The sequence below is a fragment of the Triticum aestivum genome, chromosome 3A, assembly GCF_018294505.1.
Source record: "Triticum aestivum cultivar Chinese Spring chromosome 3A, IWGSC CS RefSeq v2.1, whole genome shotgun sequence".
In the NCBI taxonomy this organism is placed as follows: domain Eukaryota; kingdom Viridiplantae; phylum Streptophyta; class Magnoliopsida; order Poales; family Poaceae; genus Triticum; species Triticum aestivum.
In genome coordinates, this window is record NC_057800.1 from 656083121 (window position 1) to 656110134 (window position 27014).

The 27014-nt window shown below is 45.4% G+C and overlaps 1 protein-coding gene and 2 pseudogenes across 1 annotated transcript; 1 reads left to right on the plus strand and 2 right to left on the minus strand.

Annotated features, from left to right (window-relative positions):
* Positions 1-18219: 18219 nt before the first annotated feature.
* LOC123062979 (F-box protein At5g49610-like) lies at positions 18220-21058 on the plus strand. Its single transcript, XM_044486682.1, has one exon. It carries the CDS (start codon positions 18304-18306, stop codon positions 19411-19413), a length of 1110 nt encoding a protein of 369 aa, XP_044342617.1. The 5' UTR covers positions 18220-18303; the 3' UTR covers positions 19414-21058.
* Positions 21059-23071: 2013 nt separating this feature from the next.
* LOC123058970 (NAC domain-containing protein 48-like) lies at positions 23072-24373 on the minus strand (annotated as a pseudogene).
* Positions 24374-25272: 899 nt separating this feature from the next.
* On the minus strand, positions 25273-26241 carry LOC123057099 (peroxidase 15-like; annotated as a pseudogene).
* Between the last annotated feature and the right edge of the window lie 773 nt (positions 26242-27014).

Sequence of the window (27014 nt, forward strand, 5' to 3'; positions counted from 1 at the left end):
CCTTGCAAGCATTGCAACTAATGAGTTAGTTGCGAGATGATGTATTACGGAACGAGTAAAGAGACTTGCCGGTAATGAGATTGAACTAAGTATTGAGATGCCGACGATCGAATCTCGGGCAAGTAACATACCGATGACAAAGGGAACAACATATGTTGTTATGCGGTCTGACCGATAAAGATCTTCGTAGAATATGTAGGAGCCAATATGAGCATCCAGGTTCCGCTATTGGTTATTGACCGGAGACGTGTCTCGGTCATGTCTACATAGTTCTCGAACCCGTAGGGTCCGCACGCTTAACGCTACGATGACAGCTATATTATGAGTTTATATGCTTTGATGTACCGAAGGAGTTCGGAGTCCCGGATGAGATCGGGGACATGACGAGGAGTCTCGAAATGGTCGAGACGTAAAGATCGATATATTGGACGACTATATTCGGACTTCGGAAAGGTTTCGAGTGATTCGAGTATTTTTCGAAGTACCGGAGAGTTACGGGAATTCGCCGGAGAGTATATGGCCCTTATTGGGCCATACGGAAATAGAGGAGATAGGCCAAAAGGAAGGAGGCCTGCGCCCCCCCTCTGGTCCGAATTGGACAAGGGGTGCAGCCCCCTTTTCCTTCTCCCTCTCCTCCTGTTTCCTTCACTCCTACTCCAACAAGGAAAGGAGGAGTCCTACTCCCGGTGGGAGTAGGACTCCCCCCCTGGCGCGCCCATAGAGGGCCGGCCGGCCTCCCCCCTTGCTCCTTTATATACAGTGGCAGGGGGGCACCTCTAGGCACACAAGTTGATAAGTTGATCTCTCCCAGCCGTGTGCGATGCCCCCCTCCACCATATTCCACCTCGGTCATATCATAGCAGTGCTTAGGCGAAGCCCTACATTGGTAGCAACATCATCACCGTCACCACGCCGTCGTGCTGACGGAACTCTCCCATGGAGCTCTGCTGGATCGGAGTTCGTGGGACGTCATTGAGCTAAACGTGTGCTGAACTCGGAGGTGTCGTGCGTTCGGTAATTGGATCGGTCGGATCGTGAAGACGTACGACTACATCAACCGCGTTGTGCTAACGCTTCTGCTTTCGGTCTACAAGGGTACGTGGACAACACTCTCCCCTCTTGTTGTTATGCATCACCATGATCTTGCATGTGCGTAGGAAATTTTTTGAAATTACTACGTTCCCTAACAGTGGCATCCGAGCCTAGGTTTTATGCGTTGATGTTATATGCACGAGTAGAACACAAGTGAGTTGTGGGCGATATAAGTCATATTGCTTACCAACGTGTCATACTTTGGTTCGGCGGTATTGTTGGATGAAGCGGCCCGGACCGGCATTACGCATACGCTTACGCGAGACTGGTTCTACCGACGTGCTTTGCACACAGGTAGCTGGCGGGTTTCAGTTTCTCCAACTCTAGTTGAACCAAGTGTGGCTACGCCCGGTCCTTGCGAAGGTTAAAACAACATCAACTTGACAAACTATCGTTGTGGTTTTGATGCGTATGTAAGAACGATTCTTGCTAAGCCCATAGCAGCCACGTAAAACTTGCAACAACAAAGTAGAGGACGTCTAACTTATTTTTGCAGGGCATATTGTGATGTGATATGGTCAAGACATGATGCTAAATTTTATTATATGAGATGATCATGTTTTGTAACCGAGTTATCGGCAACTGGCAGGAGCCATATGATTGTCGCTTTATTGTATGCAATGCAATCGCCTTGTAATGCTTTACTTTATCACTAAGCGGTAGCGATAGTCGTGGAAGCATAAGATTGGCGAGACGACAACGATGCTACGATAGAAATCAAGGTGTCGCGCCGGTGACGATGGTGATCATGAAGGTGCTTCGGAGATGGAGATCACAAGCACAAGATGATGATGGCCATATCATATCACTTATATTGATTGCATGTGATGTTTATCTTTTATGCATCTTATCTTGCTTTGATTGACGGTAGAATTATAAGATGATCTCTCACTAAATTTCAAGATAAAAGTGTTCTCCCTGAGTATGCACCGTTGCCAAAGTTCGTCGTGCCCAGACACCACATGATGATCGGGTGTGATAAGCTCTACGTCCATCTACAACGAGTGCAAGCCAGTTTTTGCACATGCAGAATACTCAGGTTAAACTTGACGAGCCTAGCATATGCAGATATGGCCTCGGAACACTGAGACCGAAAGGTCGAGCGTGAATCATATAGTAGATATGATCAACATAGTGATGTTCACCATTGAAAGCTACTCTATTTCACGTGATGATCGGTTATGGTTTAGTTGATTTGGATCACGTGATCACTTAGATGATTAGAGGGATGTCTATCTAAGTGGGAGTTCTTAAGTAATATGATTAATTGAACTTTAATTTATCATGAACTTAGTCCTGGCAGTATTAGCATATATATGTTGTAGATCAATAGCTCGCGATGTTGCTCCCCGTTTAATTTTTATATGTTCCTAAAGAAAACTAAGTTGAAAGATGTTAGTAGCAATGATGCAGATTGGATCCGTGAGGTTTATCCTCATTGCTGCATAGAAGAACTATGTCCTTGATGCACCGCTAGGTGACAGACCTATTGCAGGAGCAAATACAGACATTATGAATGTTTGGCTAGCTCAATATGATGACTACTTGATAGTTTAGTACACCATGCTTAACAGCTTAGAATCGGGACTTCAAAGACGTTTTCAACGTCATGGACCATATGAGATGTTCCAGGAGTTGAAGTTAATATTTCAAGTAAATACTCGAGTTGAGAGATATGAAGTCTCCAACAAGTTCTATAGCTAAAAGATGGAGGAGAATAGCTCAAGCAGTGAGCATGTGCTCAGAATGTCTGGGTACTACAATTGCTTGAATAAAGTGGAAGTTAATATTCAGATAAGAGAGTAATTGACAAAGTTCTCTAGTCACTATCACCGAGTTACTAGAACTTAGTGATGAACTATAATATGCAAGGGATGACAAAAGTAATTCCCAAGCTCTTCGTGATGCTGAAATCGATGAAGGTAGAAATCAAGAAAAGCATCAAGTGTTGATGGTTGACAAAGACCACTAGTTTCAAAAAGGGCAAAGGGAAGAAAGGGAACTTCAAGAAGAACGACAAGCAAGTTGCTGCTCAAGTGAAGAAGCCTAAGTCTGGACCTAAGCCTGAGACTGAGTGCTTCTACTGCAAAGGGACTGGTCACTAGAAGCAGAACTGCCCCAAGTATTTAGCGGATAAGAAGGATGGCGAGGTGAACAAAGGTATATTGGATATACATGTTATTGATGTGTACTTTACTAGTGTTTATAGCAACCCCTCGGTATTTGATACTAGTTCAGTTGCTAAGAGTAGTAACTCGAAACGGGAGTTGCAGAATGAACAGAGACTAGTTAAGGGGGAAGTGACGATGTGTATTGGAAGTGGTTCCAAGATTGATATGATCATCATCGCACAATCCCTATACTTTCGGGATTAGTGTTAAACCTAAATAAGTGTTATTTGGTGTTTGCATTGAGCATGAATATGATTTGATCATGTCTATTGCAATACGGTTATTCATTTAAGTAAGAGAATAAATTGTTGTTATGTTTACATATATGGTTACACACCCAATGAAAATGGTTCGTTGGATCTCGATCGTAGTAATACACATATTCATAATATTGAAACCAAAAGATGCAAAGTTAATAATGATAGTGCAACTTATTTGTGGCACTGTCGTTTAGGTCATATTGGTGTAAAGCGCATGAAGAAACTCCATGCTGATGGACTTTTGGAATCACTTGATTATGAATCAGTTGATGCTTGCGAACCATGCCTCATGGGCAAGATGACTAAGACTCCGTTATCCGGAACAATGGAGCGAGCAACAGATTTGTTGGAAATCATACATACTGATGTATGTGGTCCGATGAATATTGAGGCTCGCGGCATGTATCATTATTTTCTGATCTTCACAGATGATTTGAGCAGATATGAGTATATCTACTTGATGAAACACAAGTCTGAAATATTTGAAAAGTTCAAAGAATTTCATAGTGAAGTGGAGAATCATCGTAACAAAAATAAAAGTTTCTACGATATGATCGCAGGAGTAAAATATTTGAGTTACGAGTTTGGCCTGTTGGAAATATGCCCTAGAGGCAATAATAAAATGATTATTATATTTCCTTGTTCATGATAATTGTCTATTGTTCATGCTATAATTGTGTTATCCGGAAATCATAATGCATGTGTGAATACATAGACCATAACATGTCCCTAGTAAGCCTCTAGTTAACTAGCTCGTTGATCAATAGATAGTCACGGTTTCCTGACTATGGACATTGGATGTCATTGATAACGGGATCACACCATTAGGAGAATGATGTGATGGACAAGACCCAATCCTAAGCATAGCACAAGATCATGTAGTTCGTTTGCTAGAGCTTTTCCAGTGTCAAGTATCATTTCCTTAGACCATGAGATCGTGTAACTCCCGGATGCCGTAGGAGTGCTTTGGGTGTACCAAACGTCACAACGTAACTGGGTGACTATAAAGGTATACTACAGGTATCCCCGAAAGTATCTGTTGGGTTGACACGGATCGAGACTGGAATTTGTCACTCTGTATGACGGAGAGGTATCTCTGGGCCCACTCGGTAATGCATCATCATAATGAGCTCAATGTGACCAAGTGTTTGGTCATGGGATCATGCATTACGGTACGAGTAAAGTGACTTGCCGGTAACGAGATTGAACGAGGTATTGGGATACCGATGATCGAATCTCGAGCAAGTAACATACCGATTGACAAAGGGAATTGTATATGGGATTGATTGAATCCTCGACATCGTGGTTCATCCGATGAGATCATCGTGGAACATGTGGGAGCCAACATGGGTATCCAGATCCCATTGTTGGTTATTGACCGGAGAGTCATCTCGGTCATGTCTACGTGTCTCCCGAACCCGTAGGGTCTACACACTTAAGGTTCGGTGATGCTAGGGTTGTAGAGATATTAGTATGCGGTAACCCGAAAGTTGTTCGGAGTCCCGGATGAGATCCCTGACGTCACAAGGAGTTCCGGAATGGTCCGTAGGTGAAGATTTATATATAGGATGTCCAGTTTCGGCCATCGGGAAAGTTTTGGGGGTAATCGGTACTGTATCGGGACCACCGGAAGGGTCCCGGGGGTCCACCGGGTGGGGCCACCTATCCCGGAGGGCCCCATGGGCTGAAGTGGGAGGGGAACCAGCCCCTGGTGGGCTGGTGCACCCCCCATGGGCCTCCCCTGCGCCTAGGGTTGGAAACCCTAGGGGTGGGGGGCCCCCCACTTGGCTTGGGGGGCAAGTTCCCCCCCTTGGCCGCCGCCCCCCTTGGAGATCCCATCTCCTAGGGCCGGCGCCCCCCCTAGGGGCCCTATATATAGTGGGGGGAGGGCAGTCGCACCAAGTCTCTAGCGCCTCCCTCTCCCCACATAACACCTCTCTCTCTCGTTGGAGCTTGGCGAAGCCCTACCGAGATCACCGTTGCTTCCACCACCACGCCGTCATGCTGCTGGATCTCCATCAACCTCTCCTTCTCCTTGCTGGATCAAGAAGGAGGAGACGTATTCCCAACCGTATGTGTGTTGAACGCGGAGGTGTCGTCCATTCGGCGCTAGGTCATCGGTGATTTGGATCACGACGAGTACGACTCCATCAACCCCGTTATCTTGAACGCTTCTGCTCGTGATCTATAAGGGTATGTAGATGCACTCCCCTCTCCCTCGTTGCTAGATGACTCCATAGATTGATTTTGGTGATGCGTAGAAAATTTTAAAATTCTGCTACGTTCCCCAACAGTGGTATCAGAGCTAGGTCTATGCGTAGTTCCTATGCATGAGTAGAACACAAGTTGTTGTGGGCGTTGATTTTGTCAATTTACTTGCTGTTACTAGTCTTATCTTGATTCGGCGGCATCGTGGGATGAAGCGGCCCAGACCGACCTTACACGTACGCTTACGTGAGACTGGTTCCACCGACTGACATGCACTAGTTGCATAAGGTGGCTAGCGGATGTCTGTCTCTCCCACTTTAGTCGAATTGGATTCGATGAAAAGGGTCCTTATGAAGGGTAAATAGAAATTGGCATATCACGTTGTGGTTTTGGCGTAGGTAAGAAACGTTCTTACTAGAAACCTATAGCAGCCACGTAAAAACTTGCAACAACAATTAGAGGGCGTCTAACTTGTTTTTGCAGCACGTGCCATGTGATGTGATATGGCCAAAAGGATGTGATGAATGATATATGTGATGTATGAGATTGATCATGTTCTTGTAAAAGGAATCACGACTTGCATGTCGATGAGTATGACAACCGGCAGGAGCCATAGGAGTTGTCTTGATTTATTTTTGACCTGCGTGTCAACATAAATGTCATGTAGTTACTTTACTTTATTGCTAAACCGTTAGCCATAGTAGTAGAAGTAATAGATGACGAGATAACTTCATGAAGACACGATGATGGAGATCATGGTGTCATGCCGGTGATGATGATGATCATGGCGCCCCGAAGATGGAGATCAAAAGGAGCAAATGATATTGGCCATATCATGTCACTATTTGATTGCATGTGATGTTTATCATGTTTTTTTGCTTCTTATTTGCTTAGAATGACGGTAGTAAATAAGATGATCCCTCACAATAATTTCAAGAAAGTGTTCCCCCTAACTGTGCACCGTTGCTAAGGTCCGTTGTTCCGAAGCACCACGTGATGATCGGGTGTGATAGGCTCTAACGTTCGCATACAACGGGTGTAAGCCAGATTTACACATGCAATACACTTAGGTTGACTTGACGAGCCTAGCATGTACAGACATGGCCTCGAAACACGGAAGATCGAAAGGTCGAACATGAGTCATATAGAAGATGTTCACCGATGATGACTAGTCCGTCCCACGTGATGATCGGACACGGCCTAGTTGAATCGGATCATGTATCACTTAGATGACTAGAGGGATGTCTATCTGAGTGGGAGTTCATTAAATAATTTGATTAGATGAACTTAATTATCATGAACTTAGTCTAAAATCTTTGCAATATGTCTTGTAGATCAAATGGCCCACGCTAATGTTGCCCTCAACTTCAACGCGTTCCTAGAGAAAACCAAGCTGAAAGACGATGGCAACAACTACCCGGACTGGGTCTGTAACCTGAGGATTATCCTCATAGCTGCCAGGAAAGCATATGTCCTTGATGCACCGCTAGGTGAAGCACCTGTTTTCCCTGTAGAACAAGACATTATGAACACTTGGCAGACACGTAGTGATGATTACTCCCTGGTTCAGTGCGCCATGCTTTACAGCTTAGAACCGGGGCTCCAAAAGCGTTTTGAGCAACACGGAGCATATGCGATGTTCCAAGAGCTAAAAATGGTTTTCCAAGCTCACGCCCGGGTCGAGAGATATGAAGTCTCCGACAAGTTCTACAGTTGTAAGATGGAGGAGAACAGTTCTGTCAGCAAGCACATACTCAAAATGTCTGGGCTGCATAACCGCTTGTCTCAGCTAGGAGTTAATCTCCCGGATGATGCGGTCGTTGACAGAATCCTTCAGTCGCTCCCACCTAGCTACAAGAGCTTTGTGATGAACTTCAATATACAGGGGATGGAAAAGACCATTCCCGAGGTATATTCAATGCTGAAATCAGCGGAGGTAGAAATCAAAAAGGAACATCAAGTGTTGATGGTGAATAAAACCACTAAGTTCAAGAAAGGCAAGGGTAAAAAGAACTTCAAGAAGGACGGCAAGGGAGTTGCCGCGCCCGGTAAGCAAGCTGTCGGGAAGAAGTCAAAGAATGGACCCAAGCCTGAGATTGAGTGCTTTTATTGCAAGGGAAACGGTCACTGGAAGCGGAATTGCCCCAAGTACTTAGCGGAAAAGAAGGACGGCAATACCAAAGGTGTATGTGATATACATGTTATTGATGTCTACCTTACCAGTGCTCGTAGTAGCTTCTGGGTATTTGATACCGGTGCAATTGCTCATATTTGTAACTCAAAACAGGAACTGCGGAATAAACGAAGACTGGCGAAGGATGAGGTGACGATGCGCGTCGGGAATGGTTCCAAGGTCGATGTGATCGCCGTCGGCACGTTACCTCTGCATTTACCTACGAGATTAGTTTTAAACCTCAATAATTGTTATTTAGTACCAGCTTGAGCATGAACATTGTATCTGGATCTCGTTTAATGCGAGATGGCTACTCATTTAAATCTGAGAATAATGGTTGTTCTATTTATATGAGAGACATGTTTTATGGTCATGCCCCGCTGGTCAATGGTTTATTCTTATTTAATCTCGAACATGATGTTACACACATTCATAGTGCGAATGCCAAAAGATGTAAGGTTGATAATGATAGTCCCACATACTTGTGGCACTGCCGCCTTGGTCACATTGGTGTCAAACGCATGAAGAAACTCCATGCAGATGGACTTTTGGAGTCTCTTGATGATGAATCATTTGACACGTGCGAACCATGCCTCATGGGTAAAATGACCAAGACTCCGTTCTCCGGAACAATGGAGCGAGCAACCAACTTACTGGAAATCATACATACTGATGTGTGCGGTCCAATGAGCGTTGAGGCTCACGGTGGCTATCGTTATGTCCTCGCCCTCACTGATGACTTAAGTAGATATGGGTATGTCTACTTAATGAAACACAAGTCTGAGACCTTTGAAAAGTTCAAGGAATTTCAGAGTGAGGTTGAGAATCAACGTGACAGGAAAATCAAGTTCTTACGATCAGATCGTGGGGGAGAATATTTGAGTCACGAATTTGGCACACACTTAAGGAAATATGGAATAGTTTCACAACTCACGCCGCCTGGAACACCACAGTGTAATGGTGTGTCCGAACATCGTAATCGCACCCTATTGGATATGGTACGATCTATGATGTCTTGTACCGATCTACCGCTATCATTTTGGGGTTATGCTATAGAGACTGCCGCATTCACTTTAAATAGGGCTCCGTCGAAATCCATTGAGACGACACCGTATGAATTGTGGTTTGGCAAGAAACCTAAGCTGTCGTTTCTGAAAGTTTGGGGATGCGATGCTTATGTCAAGAAACTTCAACCTGAAAAGCTCGAACCCAAATCGGAAAAATGCGTCTTCATAGGATACCCTAAAGAAACTATTGGGTATACCTTCTATCTTAGATCCGAAGGCAAGACATTTGTTGCCAAGAATGGATCCTTTCTAGAGAAAGAGTTTCTCTCGAAAGAAGTAAGTGGGAGGAAAGTAGAACTTGATGAAGTATTGCCTCTTGAACCGGAGAGTGGCGCAGCTCAAGAAATTGTTCCTGAGGTGTCTGCACCGACTAGGGAGGAAGTTAATGATGATGATCATGAAACTTCAGATCAAGTTGCTACTGAACTTCGAAGGTCCACAAGGACGCGTTCCGCACCAGAGTGGTACGGCAACCCTGTCCTGGAAATCATGTTGTTGGACAATGGTGAACCTTCGAACTATGAAGAAGCGATGGCGGGCCCAGATTCCGACAAATGGCTGGAAGCCATGAAATCCGAGATAGGATCCATGTATGAAAACGAAGTATGGACTTTGACTGACTTGCCCATTGATCGGCGAGCCATAGAAAATAAATGGATCTTTAAGAAGAAGACAGACGCGGATGGTAATGTGACCATCTATAAAGCTCGGCTTGTCGCTAAGGGTTATCGACAAGTTCAAGGGGTTGACTACGATGAGACTTTCTCACCCGTAGCGAAGCTGAAGTCCGTCCGAATCATGTTAGCAATTGCCGCATTCTATGATTATGAGATATGGCAAATGGACGTCAAAACGGCATTCCTTAATGGTTTCCTTAAGGAAGAATTGTATATGATGCAGCCGGAAGGTTTTGTCGATCCTAAGAATGCTGACAAGGTGTGCAAGCTCCAACGCTCAATCTATGGGCTGGTGCAAGCATCTCGGAGTTGGAACATTCATTTTGATGAGATGATCAAAGCGTTTGGGTTTACGCAGACTTATGGAGAAGCCTGCGTTTACAAGAAAGTGAGTGGGAGCTCCGTAGCATTTCTCATATTGTATGTGGATGACATACTATTGATGGGAAATGATATAGAATTCTTGGAAAGCATAAAGGCCTACTTGAACAAGTGTTTTTCAATGAAGGACCTTGGAGAAGCTGCTTATATATTAGGCATCAAGATCTATAGAGATAGACCGAGACGCCTCATTGGTCTTTCACAAAGTACATACCTTGACAAGATATTGAAGAAGTTAAATATGGATCAGTCCAAGAAGGGGTTCTTGCCTGTATTGCAAGGTATGAGATTGAGCACAGCTCAATGCCCGACCACGGCAGAAGATAGAGAAAATATGAGTGTCGTCCCCTATGCCTCGACCATAGGGTCTACCATGTGTGCCATGCTGTGTACCAGACCTGATGTAAACCTTGCCGTAAGTTTGGTAGGAAGGTACCAAAGTAGGAAGGTACCAAAGTAATCCCGGCATGGAACACTGGACAGCGGTCAAGAATATCCTGAAGTACTTGAAAAGGACTAAGGATATGTTTCTCGTGTATGGAGGTGACGAAGAGCTCGTTGTAAAGGGTTACGTCGATGCTAGCTTCGACACAGATCTGGATGACTCTAAGTCACAAACCGGATACGTGTATATTTTGAATGGTGGGGCAATCAGCTGGTGCAGTTGCAAGCAAAGCGTCGTGGCGGGATCTACATGTGAAGCGGAGTACATGGCAGCCTTGGAGGCAGCACAAGAAGCAATCTGGGTGAAGGAGTTCATTACCGACCCAGGAGTTATTCCCAATGCGTCGGGCCCGATGACTCTCTTCTGTGACAACACTGGAGCTATTGCCCTTGACAAGGAGCCCAGGTTTCACAGGAAGACCAGGCATATCAAGCGTCGCTTCAACTCCATTCGTGAAAATGTTCAAAAGGGAGACATAGATATTTGCAAAGTGCATACGGACCTGAATGTCGCATATCCGTTGACTAAACCTCTTCCTCGAGCAAAACATGATCAACACCAGAACTCTATGGGTATTCGATTCATCATAATGTAACTAGATTATTGACTCTAGTGCAAGTGGGAGACTGTTGGAAATATGCCTCTAATAAAATGATTATTATATTTCCTTGTTCATGATAATTGTCTATTGTTCATGCTATAATTGTGTTATCCGGAAATCATAATGCATGTGTGAATACATAGACCATAACATGTCCCTAGTAAGCCTCTAGTTAACTAGCTCGTTGATCAATAGATAGTCACGGTTTCCTGACTATGGACATTGGATGTCATTGATAACGGGATCACATCATTAGGAGAATGATGTGATGGACAAGACCCAATCCTAAGCATAGCACAAGATCGTGTAGTTCGTTTGCTAGAGCTTTTCCAGTGTCAAGTATCATTTCCTTAGACCATGAGATCGTGTAACTCCCGGATGCCGTAGGAGTGCTTTGGGTGTACCAAACGTCACAACATAACTGGGTGACTATAAAGGTATACTACAGGTATCCCCGAAAGTATCTGTTGGGTTGACACGGATCGAGATTGGAATTTGTCACTCTGTATGACGGAGAGGTATCTCTAGGCCCACTCGGTAATGCATCATCATAATGAGCTCAATGTGACCAAGTGTTTGGTCACGGGATCATGCATTACGGTACGAGTAAAGTGACTTGCCGGTAATGAGATTGAACGAGGTATTGGGATGCCGACGATCGAATCTCGGGCAAGTAACTTACCGATTGACAAAGGGAATTGTATACGGGATTGATTGAATCCTCGACATCATGGTTCATCCGATGAGATCATCGTGGAACATGTGGTAGCCAACATGGGTATCCAGATCCCGCTGTTGGTTATTGACCGGAGAGTCGTCTCGGTCATGTCTACGTGTCTCACGAACCCGTAGGGTCTACACACTTAAGGTTCGGTGACGCTAGGGTTGTAGAGATATTAGTATGCGGTAACCCAAAAGTTGTTCGGAGTCCCGGATGAGATCCTGGACGTCACGAGGAGTTCCGAAATGGTCCGGAGGTGAAGATTTATATATAGGAAGTCCAGTTTCGGCCATCGGGAAAGTTTTAGGGGTAATCGATATTGTACCGGGACCACCGGAAGGGTCCCGGGGGTCCACCGGGTGGGGCCACCTATCCCGGCGGGCCCCATGGGCTGAAGTGGGAGGGGAACCAGCCCCTGGTGGGCTGGTGCGCCCCCCATGGGCCTCCCCCTGCGCCTAGGGTTGGAAACCCTAGGGGTGGGGGCGCCCCACTTGGCTTGGGGGCAAGTTCCCCCCCTTGGTCGCTGCCCCCCCTTGGAGATCCCATCTCCTAGGGCCGGCGCCCCCCTAGGGGCCCTATATATAGTGGGGGGAGGGAGGGCAGCCGCAACAAGTCTCTGGCGCCTCCCTCTCCCCACGTAACACCTCTCTCTCTATCTCGTTGGAGCTTGGCGAAGCCCTGCCGAGATCACCGTTGCTTCCACCACCACGCTGTCATGCTGCTGGATCTCCATCAACCTCTCCTTCCCCTTGCTGGATCAAGAAGGAGGAGACGTCTTCCCAACCGTACGTGTGTTGAACGCGGAGGTGCCGTCCGTTCGGCGCTAGGTCATCGGTGATTTGGATCACGACGAGTACGACTCCATCAACCCCGTTCTCTTGAACGCTTCCGACCGCAATCTACAAGGGTATGTAGATGCACTCCCCTCTCCCTCGTTGCTAGATGACTCCATAGATTGATCTTGGTGATGAGTAGAAAATTTTAAAATTCTGCTACGTTCCCCAACATGGCCTTCAAAAACAATGTGAAATAGTTTCACTACTCACGCCACCTGGAACACCACAGTGTAATGGTGTGTCCAAACATCGTAACCGTGCTTTATTAGATATGGTGCGATCTATGATGTCTCTTACCGATTACCACTATCATTTTGGGGTTATGCATTAGAGACAGCTACATTCACGTTAAATAGGGCATCATCTAAATCCGTTGAGACGACACCGTATGAACTGTGGTTTGGCGAGAAACCTAAGCTGTCGTTTCTTAAAGTTTGGGACTGCGATGCTTATGTGAAAAAGTTTCAACATGATAAGCTCGAACCCAAATCGGAGAAGTAAATCTTCATAGGATACCCAAAAGAAACTGTTGGGTACACCTTCTATCACATATCCGAAGGCAAGATATTCGTTGCTGAGAACAAATCCTTTCTAGAGAAGTGAGTGGGAGGAAAGTGGAACTTGATAAGGTAATTGTACCTTCTCCCTTATTGGAAAGTAGTTCATCACAGAAATCTGTTCCTGTGACTACTACACCAATTAGTGAGGAAGCTAATGATGATGATGATCATGTAACTTCAGATCAAGTTACTACCGAACCTCGTAGGTAAACCGGAGTGAGATCCGCACCAGAGTGGTACGGTAATCCTGTTCTGGAGGTCATGTTACTTGACCATGACGATCCTATGAACTATGAGGAAGCGATGATGAGCCCAGATTCCGCGAAATGGCTTGAGGCCATGAAATCTGAGATGAGATCCATGTATGAGAACAAAGTATGGACTTTGATTGACTTGCCCAATGATCGGCGAGCCATTAAGATTAAATGGATCTTCAAGAGGAAGATGGACGCTGATAGTAGTGTCACTATCTATAAAGCTAGAATTGTCGCAAAAAGGTTTTCGACAAGTTCAAGGTGTTGACTACGATGAGAGTTTCTCACTCGTATCTATGCTTAAGTCTGTCCGAATCATGTTAGCAATTGCCGCATTTTATGAAATCTGGCAAGTGGATAAACAAAACTGCATTCCTTAATGGATTTATTAAAGAAGAGTTGTATATGATGCAGCCAGAAGGTTTTTTCAATCCTAAAGGTACTAACAAAATATGCAAGCTCCAGCGATCCATCTATGGACTGGTGCAAGCATCTCAGAGTTGGAATATACGCTTTGATAAGTTGATCAAAGCATATAGTTTTATATAGACTTGCGGTGAAACCTGTATTTACAAGAAAGTGAGTGGGAGCATTACATCATTTCTGATAAGTATATGTGAATGACATATTGTTGATCGGAGATAATGTAGAATTATTCTGCAAAGCATAAAGGAATGTTTGAAAGGAGTTTTTCAAAGAAAGACCTCGGTGAAGCTGCTTACATATTGAGCATCAAGATCTATAGAGATAGATCAAGACGCTTGATAAAGTTTTTCAATGAGTACATACCTTGACAAGATTTTGAAGTAGTTCAAAATGGAGCAGTCAAAAAGGAGTTCTTGCCTGTGTTACAAGGTGTGAAGTTGAGTAAGACTCAAAATCCGACCACGACGGAAGATAGAGAGAGAATGAAAGTCATTCCCTATGCCTCAACCATAGGTTCTATAAAGTATGTCATGCTGTGTACCAGACCTATTGTATACCCTGCCTTGAGTTTGGCAAGGGAGTACAATAGTGATCTAGGAGTAGATCACTGGACATTGGTCAAAATTATCCTTAGTGGAATAAGGATATGTTTCTCGATTATGGAGGTGACAAAAGGTTCGTCGTAAAGGGTTACGTCGATGCAAGTTCTGACACTGATCCAGATGACTCTAAGTCTCAATCTGGATACATATTGAAAGTGGGAGCAATTAGCTAGAGTAGCTCCGTGTAGAGCATTGTTGACATAGAAATTTACAAAATACGTACGGATCTGAATGTGGCAGACGCGTTGACTAAACTTCTCTCACAAGCAAAACATGATCACACCTTAGTACTCTTTGGGTGTTAATCACATAGTGATGTGAACTAGATTATTGACTCTAGTAAACCCTTTGGGTGTTGGTCACATGTCGATGTGAACTATGGGTGTTAATCACATGGTGATGTGAACTATTGGTATTAAATCACATGGCGATGTGAACTAGATTATTGACTCTAGTGCAAGTGGGAGACTGAAGAAAATATGCCCTAGAGGCAATAATAAAGTTATTATTTATTTCCTTATATAATGATAAATGTTTATTATTCATGGTAGAATTGTATTAACCGGAAACATAATACATGTGTGAATACATAGACAAACAGAGTGTCACTAGTATGCCTCTACTTGACTAGCTCGTTGATCAAAGATGGTTATGTTTCCTAACCATAGACATGAGTTGTCATTTGATTAACGGGATCACATCATTAGGAGAATGATGTGATTGACTTGACCCGTTCCGTTAGCTTAGCACTTGATCATTTAGTTTGTTGCTATTGCTTTCTTCATGACTTATACATGTTCCCATGACTATGAGATTATGCAACTCCCGTCTACCGGAGGAACACTTTGTGTGCTACCAAACATCACAACGTAACTTGGTGATTATAAAGGTGCTCTACAGGTGTCTCCGAAGGTACTTGTTGGGTTGGTGTATTTTGAGATTAGGATTTGTCACTCCGATTGTCGGAGAGGTATCTCTTGGCCCTCTCGGTAATGCACATCACCTAAGCCTTGCAAGCATTGCAACTAATGAGTTAGTTGCGAGATGATGTATTACGGAACGAGTAAAGAGACTTGCCGGTAACGAGATTGAACTAAGTATTGAGATGCCGACAATCGAATCTCGGGCAAGTAACATACCGATGACAAAGGGAACAACGTATGTTGTTATGCGGTCTGACCGATAAAGATCTTCGTAGAATATGTAGGAGCCAATATGAGCATCCAGGTTCCGCTATTGGTTATTGACCGGAGACGTGTCTCGGTCATGTCTACATAGTTCTCGAACCCGTAGGGTCCGCACGCTTAACGCTACGATGACAACTATATTATGAGTTTATATGTTTTGATGTACCGAAGGAGTTTGGAGTCCCGGATGAGATCGGGGACATGACGAGGAGTCTCGAAATGGTCGAGACGTAAAGATCGATATATTGAACGACTATATTCGGACTTCGGAAAGGTTCCGAGTGATTCGGGTATTTTTCGGAGTACCGGAGAGTTACGGGAATTCGTCGGGGAGTATATGGCCCTTATTGGGCCATACAGGAATAGAGGAGATAGGCCAAAAGGAAGGAGGCCTGCGCCCCCCCTCTGGTCCGAATTGGACAAGGGGTGCAACCCCCTTTTCCTTCTCCCTCTCCTCCTCTTTCCTTCACTCCTACTCCAACAAGGAAAGAAGGAGTCCTACTCCCGGTGGGAGTAGGACTCCCCCCCTGGCGCGCCCATAGAGGGCCGGCCGGCCTCCCCCCTTGCTCCTTTATGTACAGGGGCAGGGGGGCACCTCTAGACACACAAGTTGATCAGTTGATCTCTCCCAGCCATGTGCGGTGCCCCCCTCCACCATATTCCACCTCGGCCATATCGTAGCAGTGCTTAGGTGAAGCCCTGCGTCGGTAGCAACATCATCACCGTCACCACGCCGTCGTGTTGACGGAACTCTCCCGTGGAGCTCTGCTGGATCGGAGTTCGCGGGACGTCATCGAGCTAAACGTGTGCTGAACTCGGAGGTGCCGTGCGTTCGGTACTTGGATCGGTCGGATCATGAAGACGTACGACTACATCAACCGCGTTGTGCTAACGCTTCTGCTTTCGGTCTACAAGGGTACGTGGACAACACTCTCCCCTCTCGTTGCTATGCATCACCATGATCTTGCGTGTGCGTAGGAATCTTTTTGAAATTACTACGTTCCCCAACAACGATACACTCTGTCACACATAAGCCTCCTTATATCTTCCTCAAAACAGCCACCATACCTACCTATCATGGCATTTTCATAGCCATTCCGAGATATATTGCCATGCAACTTCCATCATCATCATATACATGACTTGAGCATTTATTGTCATATTGCTTTGCATGATCGTAAGATAGCTAGCATGATGTTTTCATGGCTTGTTCGTTTTTTGATTTCATTGCTACGCTAGATCATTGCACATCCCGGTACACCGCCGGAGGCATTCATACAGAGTCATATTTTGTTATAGTATCGAGTTGTAATATTGAGTTGTAAGTAAATAAAAGTGTGATGATCATCATTATTAGAACATTGTCTCATGTGAGGTTATCAAAATAAAAATGGCCAAAGAAGCCCCCCTCCCCCCAAAAAAAAGAGAGAGGCCAAAGAAGCCTAAAAAAGAGGGGAAAAAGAGAGAAACAAATTTAAAAAATGAGAGAAAAGAGAGAAGGGACAATGTTACTATCCTTTTACCACACTTGTGCTTCAGAGTAGCACCATGTTCTTCATATAGAGAGTCTCTTGAGTTATCACTTTCATATACTAGTGGGAATTTTTATTATAGAACTTGGCTTGTATATTCCAACGATGGGCTTCCTCAAGTGCCCTAGGTCTTCATGAGCAAGCAAGTTGGATGCACACCCACTTAGTTTCAGTTTGAGCTTCCATACACTTGTAGCTCTAGTGCATCTGTTGGATGGTGCTTGTGCAACCCTCCTCCTCCTCCTCGTGGTAAATCCAGCACTATGTCAGGGAGCACCAACACGACATCCCATCATGTTGCTCTGTGCTCCTCCGATCTCCCAATTTCCAGCCTCCCTCTCTGGCTATGTCATTGGCTATATGATGCTCCTCCATCAGCCTTCCTCATCACTCGCCACTTCTGTGAGTGTAGATGGCTTTTAAACAACTCGGAGGAGGAGAAGCCAAATGGTGACATGTGAGGCTAGTCCTTAGTTCGTTTTGGGCCATCGCAGCGGCAATGGCTTCAATTTGATTCAGCGCACTACGTGATTGGGCCCGATCTATCCAGTTTTTTGTTTTTGCGAGGAACGGGGCTCAGTGTGTTGTGCACCAACAGATTGTTGCCATACATTCGTGTGTTGTGTGTTAGGATCATTTCTTGGAGACTATTACATCTCTAACCAGCGCTGCTTCGGGCCAACTTGGTTGTTGGATCTCTTCCAATTATGTGTCGGGTTGCCTGAAGGAAAACACAATGACCCATGCTTTGTGTACATTCAGAAAACAGCATAACAGTTCTCAGCTCCAGCACAAAATCAATAGGACTTCCAGATCTCTTTTTTAGGCAAACTTCCAGATCCAGTGAAACATCAAATAATCAGTACGCGGCTAAAACTCAAACATGAAACACGCATGGGCTTAACCTGGACTGGACCACCTTCACAAAAAGTAGAGGAAAGCTCTATCAAAAAAGAAAGAGGCCCGTTTAAGCGCTAGTATATTTTCCAACGAGATGGGCTAAGCCCAGTGCAAATGCATTTCCGTTTTGTTTCTAGGTCTTCCACCTCTCTCCGCCGCCGTCACCCACTCCACTGCTCCGGCGAGGAATCGCTCGCCCAGCCGGCGACCATGGCGGAGGCTGCGAGCGCAGAAGAGGCCGCGCCTCTCCACCCCGGCCTCCCGGATGAGATCTTCATCTGGGAGGTCCTCGTCCGCCTGCCCCCCAAAGCCCTCCTCCGCTGCCGCGCCGTCTGCCGCGTCTGGCGCCGCGCCACCTCCGCCCGCGACTTCCTCCTCGCCCACCACGCCTGCCAGCCCGCCCTCCCGCTCCTCTACGTCTACAACATCGAGTCCCTAGACATCATCCCCTTCGACCGCCGGGCAGGGGCCGCGGCCGACGACCAGCTCCGGCCAGTCGCGCGACTTGGCCAGGGCCCCTTCCGCGCGATCGCCTCCTGCGACGGCCTCCTCGTCTTCGCCATGAGCGACTGCCGCTTCTCCCTCTGCAACCCGGCGACTCGTCAGTATGCTCGCCTCCCGGTGCCTCCTGGCTTCGTGCCCTTGGGGATGTACTCGCGCAGCCCAACCGGCGAGTACCGGCTATTGCTGTACAAGTTCCCCACTGGACCGGCGCCTGACGCTCAAGGTGGCTCCTGCGTGTTGGTATTAGGCTCCGGCCAGCCGCCACGGTCCATAGGGTGCCCTGATGCTAGGGAACTGGCATTCAGCCTGTCATTCCTGTTCCGCGGTGGCCTGCATTGGCACAAAGAGCAGAATGAGAGGATAGTGGTATTCGACACCACCACTGAGTTGTTCCGGCACATGCGCGTTCCGGTTGTTTCTCGCTGCACTAACCTGTTTGAGATGGATGGAATGCTCGGCGTGTCCAGCTTTAATTATGCAGCGGCAACCATCGATATCTGGATGGCGCAGGACTACACGAGCGAGGTCTGGTGCAACAAGTACCACATTGAGTTGCCGGTTGCAAAGCTCACCACGCGCTTTGGAAGGTTTAACACACATGGGTTTGGGGTAGTCGCTTCTTCGGATGGTCATTTGCTCATGCTGCTCAAATTTAGCGACTGGCTACTTCAGGTTGATATGGATGGCAAGTTGGTCGCTAGTTTCCATTGCAAAGGCCTTGCTTATACTAGATTTTGGCTCAAACAAACTTTAGTTTCGCATACCTTCTTTCCGGCACTAGAGCGTTATGTTGTGAACGCTAAGCCTTTCATCTGATCTAATAGCTTTGAGTGATGTGGTGCTTCTGAACGGGTCAGCGTGGCCCGCAATACCAAGTTTGACCTGTAGGCTTCTCTGTTGATGTATATCAAGTTGTGATCAAGAAGCTCTTGCTGTCATGTGGTTGTATGGAATTTATGCTTGTTTGACACCAAAACTACCAAGTCATTTTGTTGTGCGTTTGAAATATATGCCAGCTACCCATGTCTCTATTTTCTTGAACTGGAGAACTATTTTGCAATCTACCTGCCTCATGTGTCTATTTCTTGAACTGAAAATTTGACTTTGCCTTTTTTATCTATGTCCCGTTTTTATCCCGAGAGGTTATCTGGTGCTCTTCTCAATATGCTGAATACTCATTTAGCAATCCACATGTGTTTTCTGTTTGTGAGTTTTGTTTTACCTGACAATAAATGTGGCAGATTATCCTCTCAATTTGGTCACTTGCTAGTTTCACCTGATTGTTAGTAGTGCTTGGAGCAGAACCTGTTACATTGGATGAAACGCTTTATCTGCCATACGAAGTTTATCTGAAGTGTTAGCCATGCTGAGGTTGATTTGGGTAATATCCATTTCTTGTACAGAAGATTAAGCATTCTACATAAAACGTGTTCCTGTTGCCTCATGGGTAGATAGCAAGTTATCATTCGTACTAAATTCTATATGCATCAATATATGAGCCTTTCTTCAATACCAGGCATGGCTATGTGGTACCACTTGGTTAGTCCTGCAGTAACATACACATGCTCAGGTTTTTTCATTTGATCTGATATTTCAATCCCACTTCTTGTCTTTTTACAGCTACATCAGGATCTTTTCCCAGTTTTGCCTCCAGTTTTGCATCTTTCTGCATTGTATCATGTGCTAGCTTCCACAAATCTTTGAGAAGTCAAACTTCTCTTTGGCAGTTTCATGTGCCTCCTATGGTGTAAATGTTTTTATGGTTGTTGTTTCATAATTAACTGCTAGCTGGGGATAATAACTTGGCTAAAAGACAAGAGTTGTCTGCTTTGCAGTGAAGATGAAACCTGATAACATATGTTCTTTGATTGTGATGTTACCAAGCTAGTTTGGCAAGATTTGGCTGGCGTTGTTTCTGGGCCTGATTTCGTCAATTATGGATCTTCTGCTAGAATTTGGATCAGTAGTAGGAGTAAGAAAATGCTGCTGTGAATATGATTACATCATATTGGTTGTAACAACATCTTATATGATGGGACGTAGGGAGTATAATCTTTGCTTGCATTGTGTCAGACTGGTTTATCAGGTACCCTGCCAGAGGCTGCTACATTTCCTAAAATGTTGGCGAGCAGTGTTTGCTGCTCCAGGAAGGCAAAGCTCTGGTGACTCCCCAGCCTGGCTTAAACTATAGAACGGCGTCCTTGATGGCCCCAGGACACAAGAAATCAGGGAGCTGCGACCGTCGCTGTAGTTTCTATTCTGGCGCATTTTCAGTTTTGCTGATGTGATGCTGGCTGTAAGAATAATAATTCATGACTACTAGATGTTGATGTTTTGAGATGTGGCCTGTTTAAAAGGTCTGTAATGGTCTAAATGTTGTGACACTGTTTTCATTTCGTTTGAAATGGAACAGGGCGAAGAGCCTTTTGATTTTAAAAAAAATCTTGACTCGCTGGAAGAATTGTCGGGCATCTTAGATTTATAAGAATACATTCGAGATCTTTTCAGTTACACTGGATTTACTTTATTTATTTGGATGACAATTGTGTTGCTGCTGTGGTAAAAATAATGAGCTGTGACAAAAAAACGAAGTTGCTATTTCTATCTGAAAAAATTTTCAGGCCATGTTTTCTGCTGTACTTTATTACTTATAAATTTATAATGGAGGCAAACTAAATCCAGTTGTTACTGAATGTATTATGTGTGGTTGCAAGATAACTGGCCATTTGTTACTGCAGTTGAAGCCAATCGCTCAGCTTCTCAGATTTAGGCTACTGATCAGCAGCCACTTGTGTACCGCATGACCCTTTTGGAGTTCCTGGTTACATTTGACCCCATCTATATTAAGTCTACAAGTTCACCATCTAGATTACCAAAAAAATCCAGTGTGTTTGCGACACGATACTGGTGATCGAAAGGTCTCGTTGGTCATCTTGAACTTAGTTGTGTGCCTTGGGTGCATAGTTGCAGTTCTATCAGAGCTAAGCATTGTCGACGTAGCACCGCATCGAAACAGCGGCTGTGCACACAGTAATTCAGAACAACCACAATTTTGGGCAGTCTCCACAAAACCAGACGCAATAGAATCATGAAGAAAACTGAACTATAACATATAAGAATTTACAGCCCAAAATTAGTTCTGCAGTAACATACACATGCTCGGGTTTTTTCATTTGATCTGATAGTTTCAATCCCACTTGTCTTTTACAGTTAAGTTACAGTAGGATCAAAATTGTAACATCACACATAACTGCGGTCCCAAGTCTAAGAATTTACTGCCCAATCTTCTAAACCAATTGCAATCCCTCCATGATTCCTGAGGTTTCCATCACAGGCCCCCCCCAGCCCGCCCGATCCTCCGGGCACATGTGTATCCATGTCAGCTGGAGAAACATCTGCTGAATGCTAAACTATTGCTACACAAGAGCTCAACTGAAGCACCATTTCGTATTCAATGAACAAATCGAACAACAAGTCTTCGAGCCGAGGTGAAGAAGAATTTATATGCCAACGGTGAGAGCAGAGAACTAGCAGCTGTGCATGTAAAGTAGGAGTACCGGTCACCCAATGGTCAGTCTGGTCTATTTTCCAAGTTCCAGCAAATTTAAAATACCTCTCCAGCAAAAATATGTAATCATCTGACTGATTTAGAAATAATAACTGCATATTGTGTCACAAATTTGTATGTGCAACTGTGCTACAGATTGTGTTAGATCATTCTGGATATCCTCAGAGATCATACAATGAGCAACACCTGTATCCTCCGAACAAAATATGGAGTATATGTTATGTCAAAGTAAAACCTTGTCAGGCAAAAACAACTGAAACTGCAAAACTCAAATTGTGTCAGGATCTTTTTTATAAGCAAAGCACATCTTCAGTTCATGACGGCGATCGTGCTACAAATCGTGACCATTCTGCAGTAATGCAACAACGAACAAGTTAACAAAGGAAAGTGTACAAGGGGCGAATCATAGACGACAGGGAGCATTACAAAAAACAGATGAACATCCATAAGTCCGGCTGCAGCATACAGTAGTTGCAGACCCCCGGTAAGCAAATTATGCCTGTTTCTAGCCTAGAACAAAGATCTTGCAGGATTAACAAAACTTATGGAGAACAACAGGATACAACATATATTCAAGGATTCAGTTGCAGTGCTAAATTCACATAAGATGAAACACAAGATAGCATCAAACTTAAGAACCACATTATCCACTGCAGAAATTAAGAACCACATTGTGAAACACAAGATAGCATCAAACTTAAGAACCACATTATCTGCTGCAGAAATTAAGAACCACATTGTGCAACACGAGATAACATCAAATCAAACTTAAGAACCACATTATCTACTGCAGAAATTAAGAATCACATTGTGCAACACAAGATAGCATCAAATCAAACTTAAGAATCACATTGCACAACACAACATAGCATCAAATCAAACTTAAGAATCACATTGCTCCCAAAATTGAGCAATGATATATATATTGTCATGGAGTATACGCTGTAGAGTATAATGGCCAGGGTTTGATTTTAGCAAACAATAACCATAATAGCAGTAAAGGTAATGACTAGTTTAACTAGAGCGACTTAATCAAAGCGGTTGGTGAGATCTCAGCCGTTGAGAGTAGTCACTGTCAGCCCTTGGGTAACTGAACAAGTAGAGGAGAGGAACATCTTCAGAGATGGCCGCTGTATGTAAGAACTCTGTTAAGCGCACTGACTTCCATGGCCGGATCCTAGCAGAGACGGCGCCGCTGCCGTCATTGAGCAAGGCCAGGGAGCGGTGAACTCTTCCAAGCTAAAGTTCAATTCTGGGTCTGCACCAATGTGCGCCAGACGTCGTCTTCGGCCGACAGATTTGGTGCGGGAGGAGGGGGCAGGGGAAACAGGACGGGCAGCAACGAAATTGGTGGAGGCGGCGGCGCGGGAAACAGGAGCTGCCGCTTGACGGCGGGTGATTCGTCCGCGGCGGACTTCCTCTTGCGCGCGGACGCGGAGTTCTTGGAGGCGGACTTGAGGAAGCGCGGGCTCTGGTAGATCTTGCAGAGGCAAAGAACCGGCCTCGGCTGGCCGCCGTCGTCGTGCTGGTCGACGCTGAACTCCGTCATGAGCCACTCCGGCGGCTTCTTGTCCTCCTTGGGGTTGGGCGTGTACGTGAACCTCTCCAGGCGCCCGACGGCGCGGCCCTCGGCGCCGACGACGCCGTTCCCTCGCTCTTGCTTCCATGTGCCCTTGCCCCCTCCGACGATCCGGCACTTGCGGCTGTCCTGGGCGCTCCTGGGCTTCACGAGGCTGAAGAAGTACCAGTTCTTGCTCTCCCCCTGAGCCCTCGCCGGGCCCGGCAGGCGGCCGGCGACGAGGGAAGCCGGGTCCGTGGCGTACACGTCTGCCTCGTGGAAGAACTGCTTGGCGGCGTCCGGGAGCGGCTGGCCGGAGATTCTTGGGCGGAGGTAGAAGGAGACGAGCTCGCGGTCGGTCGGGCAGAAGGCGAAGCCGGGCGCGGGCTGAGGAGGCGGAGGAGGCGACGCGACGGGCGGAGGCGTGGTGGGTGAGGGGGCAGGGGCCAGGAGGGGGGCGGCGGCGACGCCATGGGCTAGGGTTTGCGGCGGTGGCGGCGAGTGGTAGGGGGAGAGGAGGCGGTGGCCGGTTCCCTCCCATTCGAACCACGGGTTCGGGAAGGAGGCAGGCTCGCCCTCGCCTGAGTAGAAGGAGGAAGAGCCTGCCGGCGGCGACGCCATGGGCGGGCTAGGGTTTGAGGCGAGGAGGAGGGGGCGCGCCGGAGGCAGAGAGAGGCGGCGGCGGCGGGTCCCGATCTTAAAAGGACGCGCGAGCTGTGTTGTGCTCGGAGTCCTGGCCTCGATCGCGCGTTTGCTGTCACGCGCGCCGCTCCTGACGCGTGGCCCTCCCCAAACCCAACCCAATCCAATTGGCGGTGGAAGCAAGGATTTGACTTTTGAAGCGAGTAGTATGGAAGGCCCAAGTTCACGTACGCGTCCAGGTTTTTTTTTTAGTTTACGTACGCGTCTAGTATTGCTAGTAGTATTATGCTTGGGACGTTTTTCGCCCCTTATAATTAATAAGTAAGAAAAAAAGAGTCATTTGGTCATGTGAATCATGATTGTCTATTGATAGTTTTATGTGAATCATAATTGTCTATTGATAGTTTTATGTGAACCATATCCCTCTTGCGCACTCTCCGATGCGTCGACAATAAACTAAATGGTTTCAAAGCGGTGTGAATATGTGTATCAAAAACAAGCCACCCCGTATGAAAAGAATGCATTCACGTGTCGTTAAAGAAAAGAGAACATTTTCATTTGCTTCGAAAGGAAAGAATAAGAGGTCACTTTGCTATCAGAACTAGATGACACCCTGCACGTTGTTGTGAGAATTTTTTGTAATATATCTCATAGTGATTTGGTTGTATTGAACATGAACATTTGAATTAATAATGTGAGAACTAAAACTGACATCATGTAAATTCTCATGCATGTTTGCATGTCGAGGTGTGACATTTAATATGCACAGTTGCATGTTGTATAGGCATGCTTGTATATTGAGAGAAATAGCTTAGTGGAGACTAGCTATTTAGATATAAAAGATGAATCAAAACAATGATTTACACAAACATCATGAGTTCACAAGTCGTAATATCAATCTCGTTCATCAATAGGGTTTCCTATTCACCCTCCAATAGTTGGTTCTAATCTCCCCAACTCAGAGGAGCTATATTGCCCATTTCAATCATCGAGGCGGTGAAATTCTTAAAGAAGTCCTTGTCGCTATCGGAGAACCTGTGAACAATTGGCGTGAGGGGCGCTGCGGTAGCGAGTTTAGATAGCATTACCTGGTCCAGAAGGAATTGGGTGCGGTCGCACAAGAGTTTGTCACAGTACTTGTAGCCCAAGATGTTGTGTCGAGGTTCACCGACATATTTTGTCCTACATGGCATTGCAGTTATGCTGCGTGAGCTGGGACCACCCACCCAATGGTGTGCGTTCCTTGGAGGGTGACGAGGTTAGTGTCATTGGGGCCCAAGTCTCTGAACTACTCTTATAGCATCTCCAAAGAGTCAAAAATGATTGTGATATTATTGGTGCTCTCGACATTGGTGGTCATGTCATCACGCCGCTTCAACGATACACTCTAGGGCATCCCTCCAGCCAGCTCAACGGAGATCAGGGCGACCACGGCTTGGATGTTGGCGCAAGACACAATGCTAGGGGAATGCATTCTCCAGCGTGCGCTTGGTGATATTGTCCACCTCAAACCCACAGATCAATCTGTCATTGACATGGACATGCTTTTCAATTCCGATCATCAGGAGGTCTTTGTCCAGCTAAAGTGAGCCATCAAAGCCCTTGACAAAGTATTCATGGAAGTGGAGACAGATGAGGCTGGCTGGGATGCGCACATCGGCGAGGCGGGTGTTCTAGATAATGCATCGACAATGTCACACACACTAGGGCACCGGTCATCATAGAAGGGTGAGCTCAACCTGGCATAGACATCACCATGACTATGGGTTCCGTGACTCGGCGCTAGAACTAGTATTGCCATGAGCAAGAGGCTGTTGTGAGCAGCTAATGGCATCCAAGAGGAAGCGATGTGCACGACCCTTTCTATAGAGTGCATAGGTCGCTGGCAAGCGACATAGCGCATACCCCCTCACGCGCTACTATTTCTATGGGCCGGCCCATTTCGGGGTTCACCCCAACCGGTTTTGGGAGGGGAACCGTTTTCTCCTGTTTTTTTTCTTTTTTTCTTTCTTTCCTTTTTTCAATTTCCTTTTTCTTTTTTACCCCTTTACTGCTTTATTTTTGTTTTTTATTTTCTCTATTTTCATTTTTATTCTTGTTTTTCAATTTGCGAAAATCATTTAAATTCGTGATATTTTTCAAATGATGAACATTTTTTAAATACGTGAATATTTTTGTCGAAATCACGGTTTTGATTTTATAAATTCTTGAACATTCTCTTAAATCATGAAATTTTTTAAAACTCACGAACATTTTTGTGAAATCGTGAAATTGTTTTAGATTTTTTTTGAATTCATGAACATTTTTTGAAATCAATACATTTTTAGAAATCATGAACATTTTTCTAAAATTCATGAACATTTTCTAAATTTGTGAACATTTTTTACAAATTCGTGAACATTTTTTGAATTCCCGAGCATCTTCTTGAAACCATGAATATATTTTTTGAATTCATGATTGCTTGATTCAAAATTAGCAACTTTTTGAAATATAGAACCTTTTGATATCCTAAATTATTGAAGAAAGAAAAAAAGAAAAAGGAAAAGAAGAACAAAAAACAGGCGGCATCCTGGCCGCAGATGGGCCTGCCCAGAAGGGCGCGAAGGGGAGAGCGGGGGGGGGGGGGGGGGGGGGGGGGGGGGGGGCTCA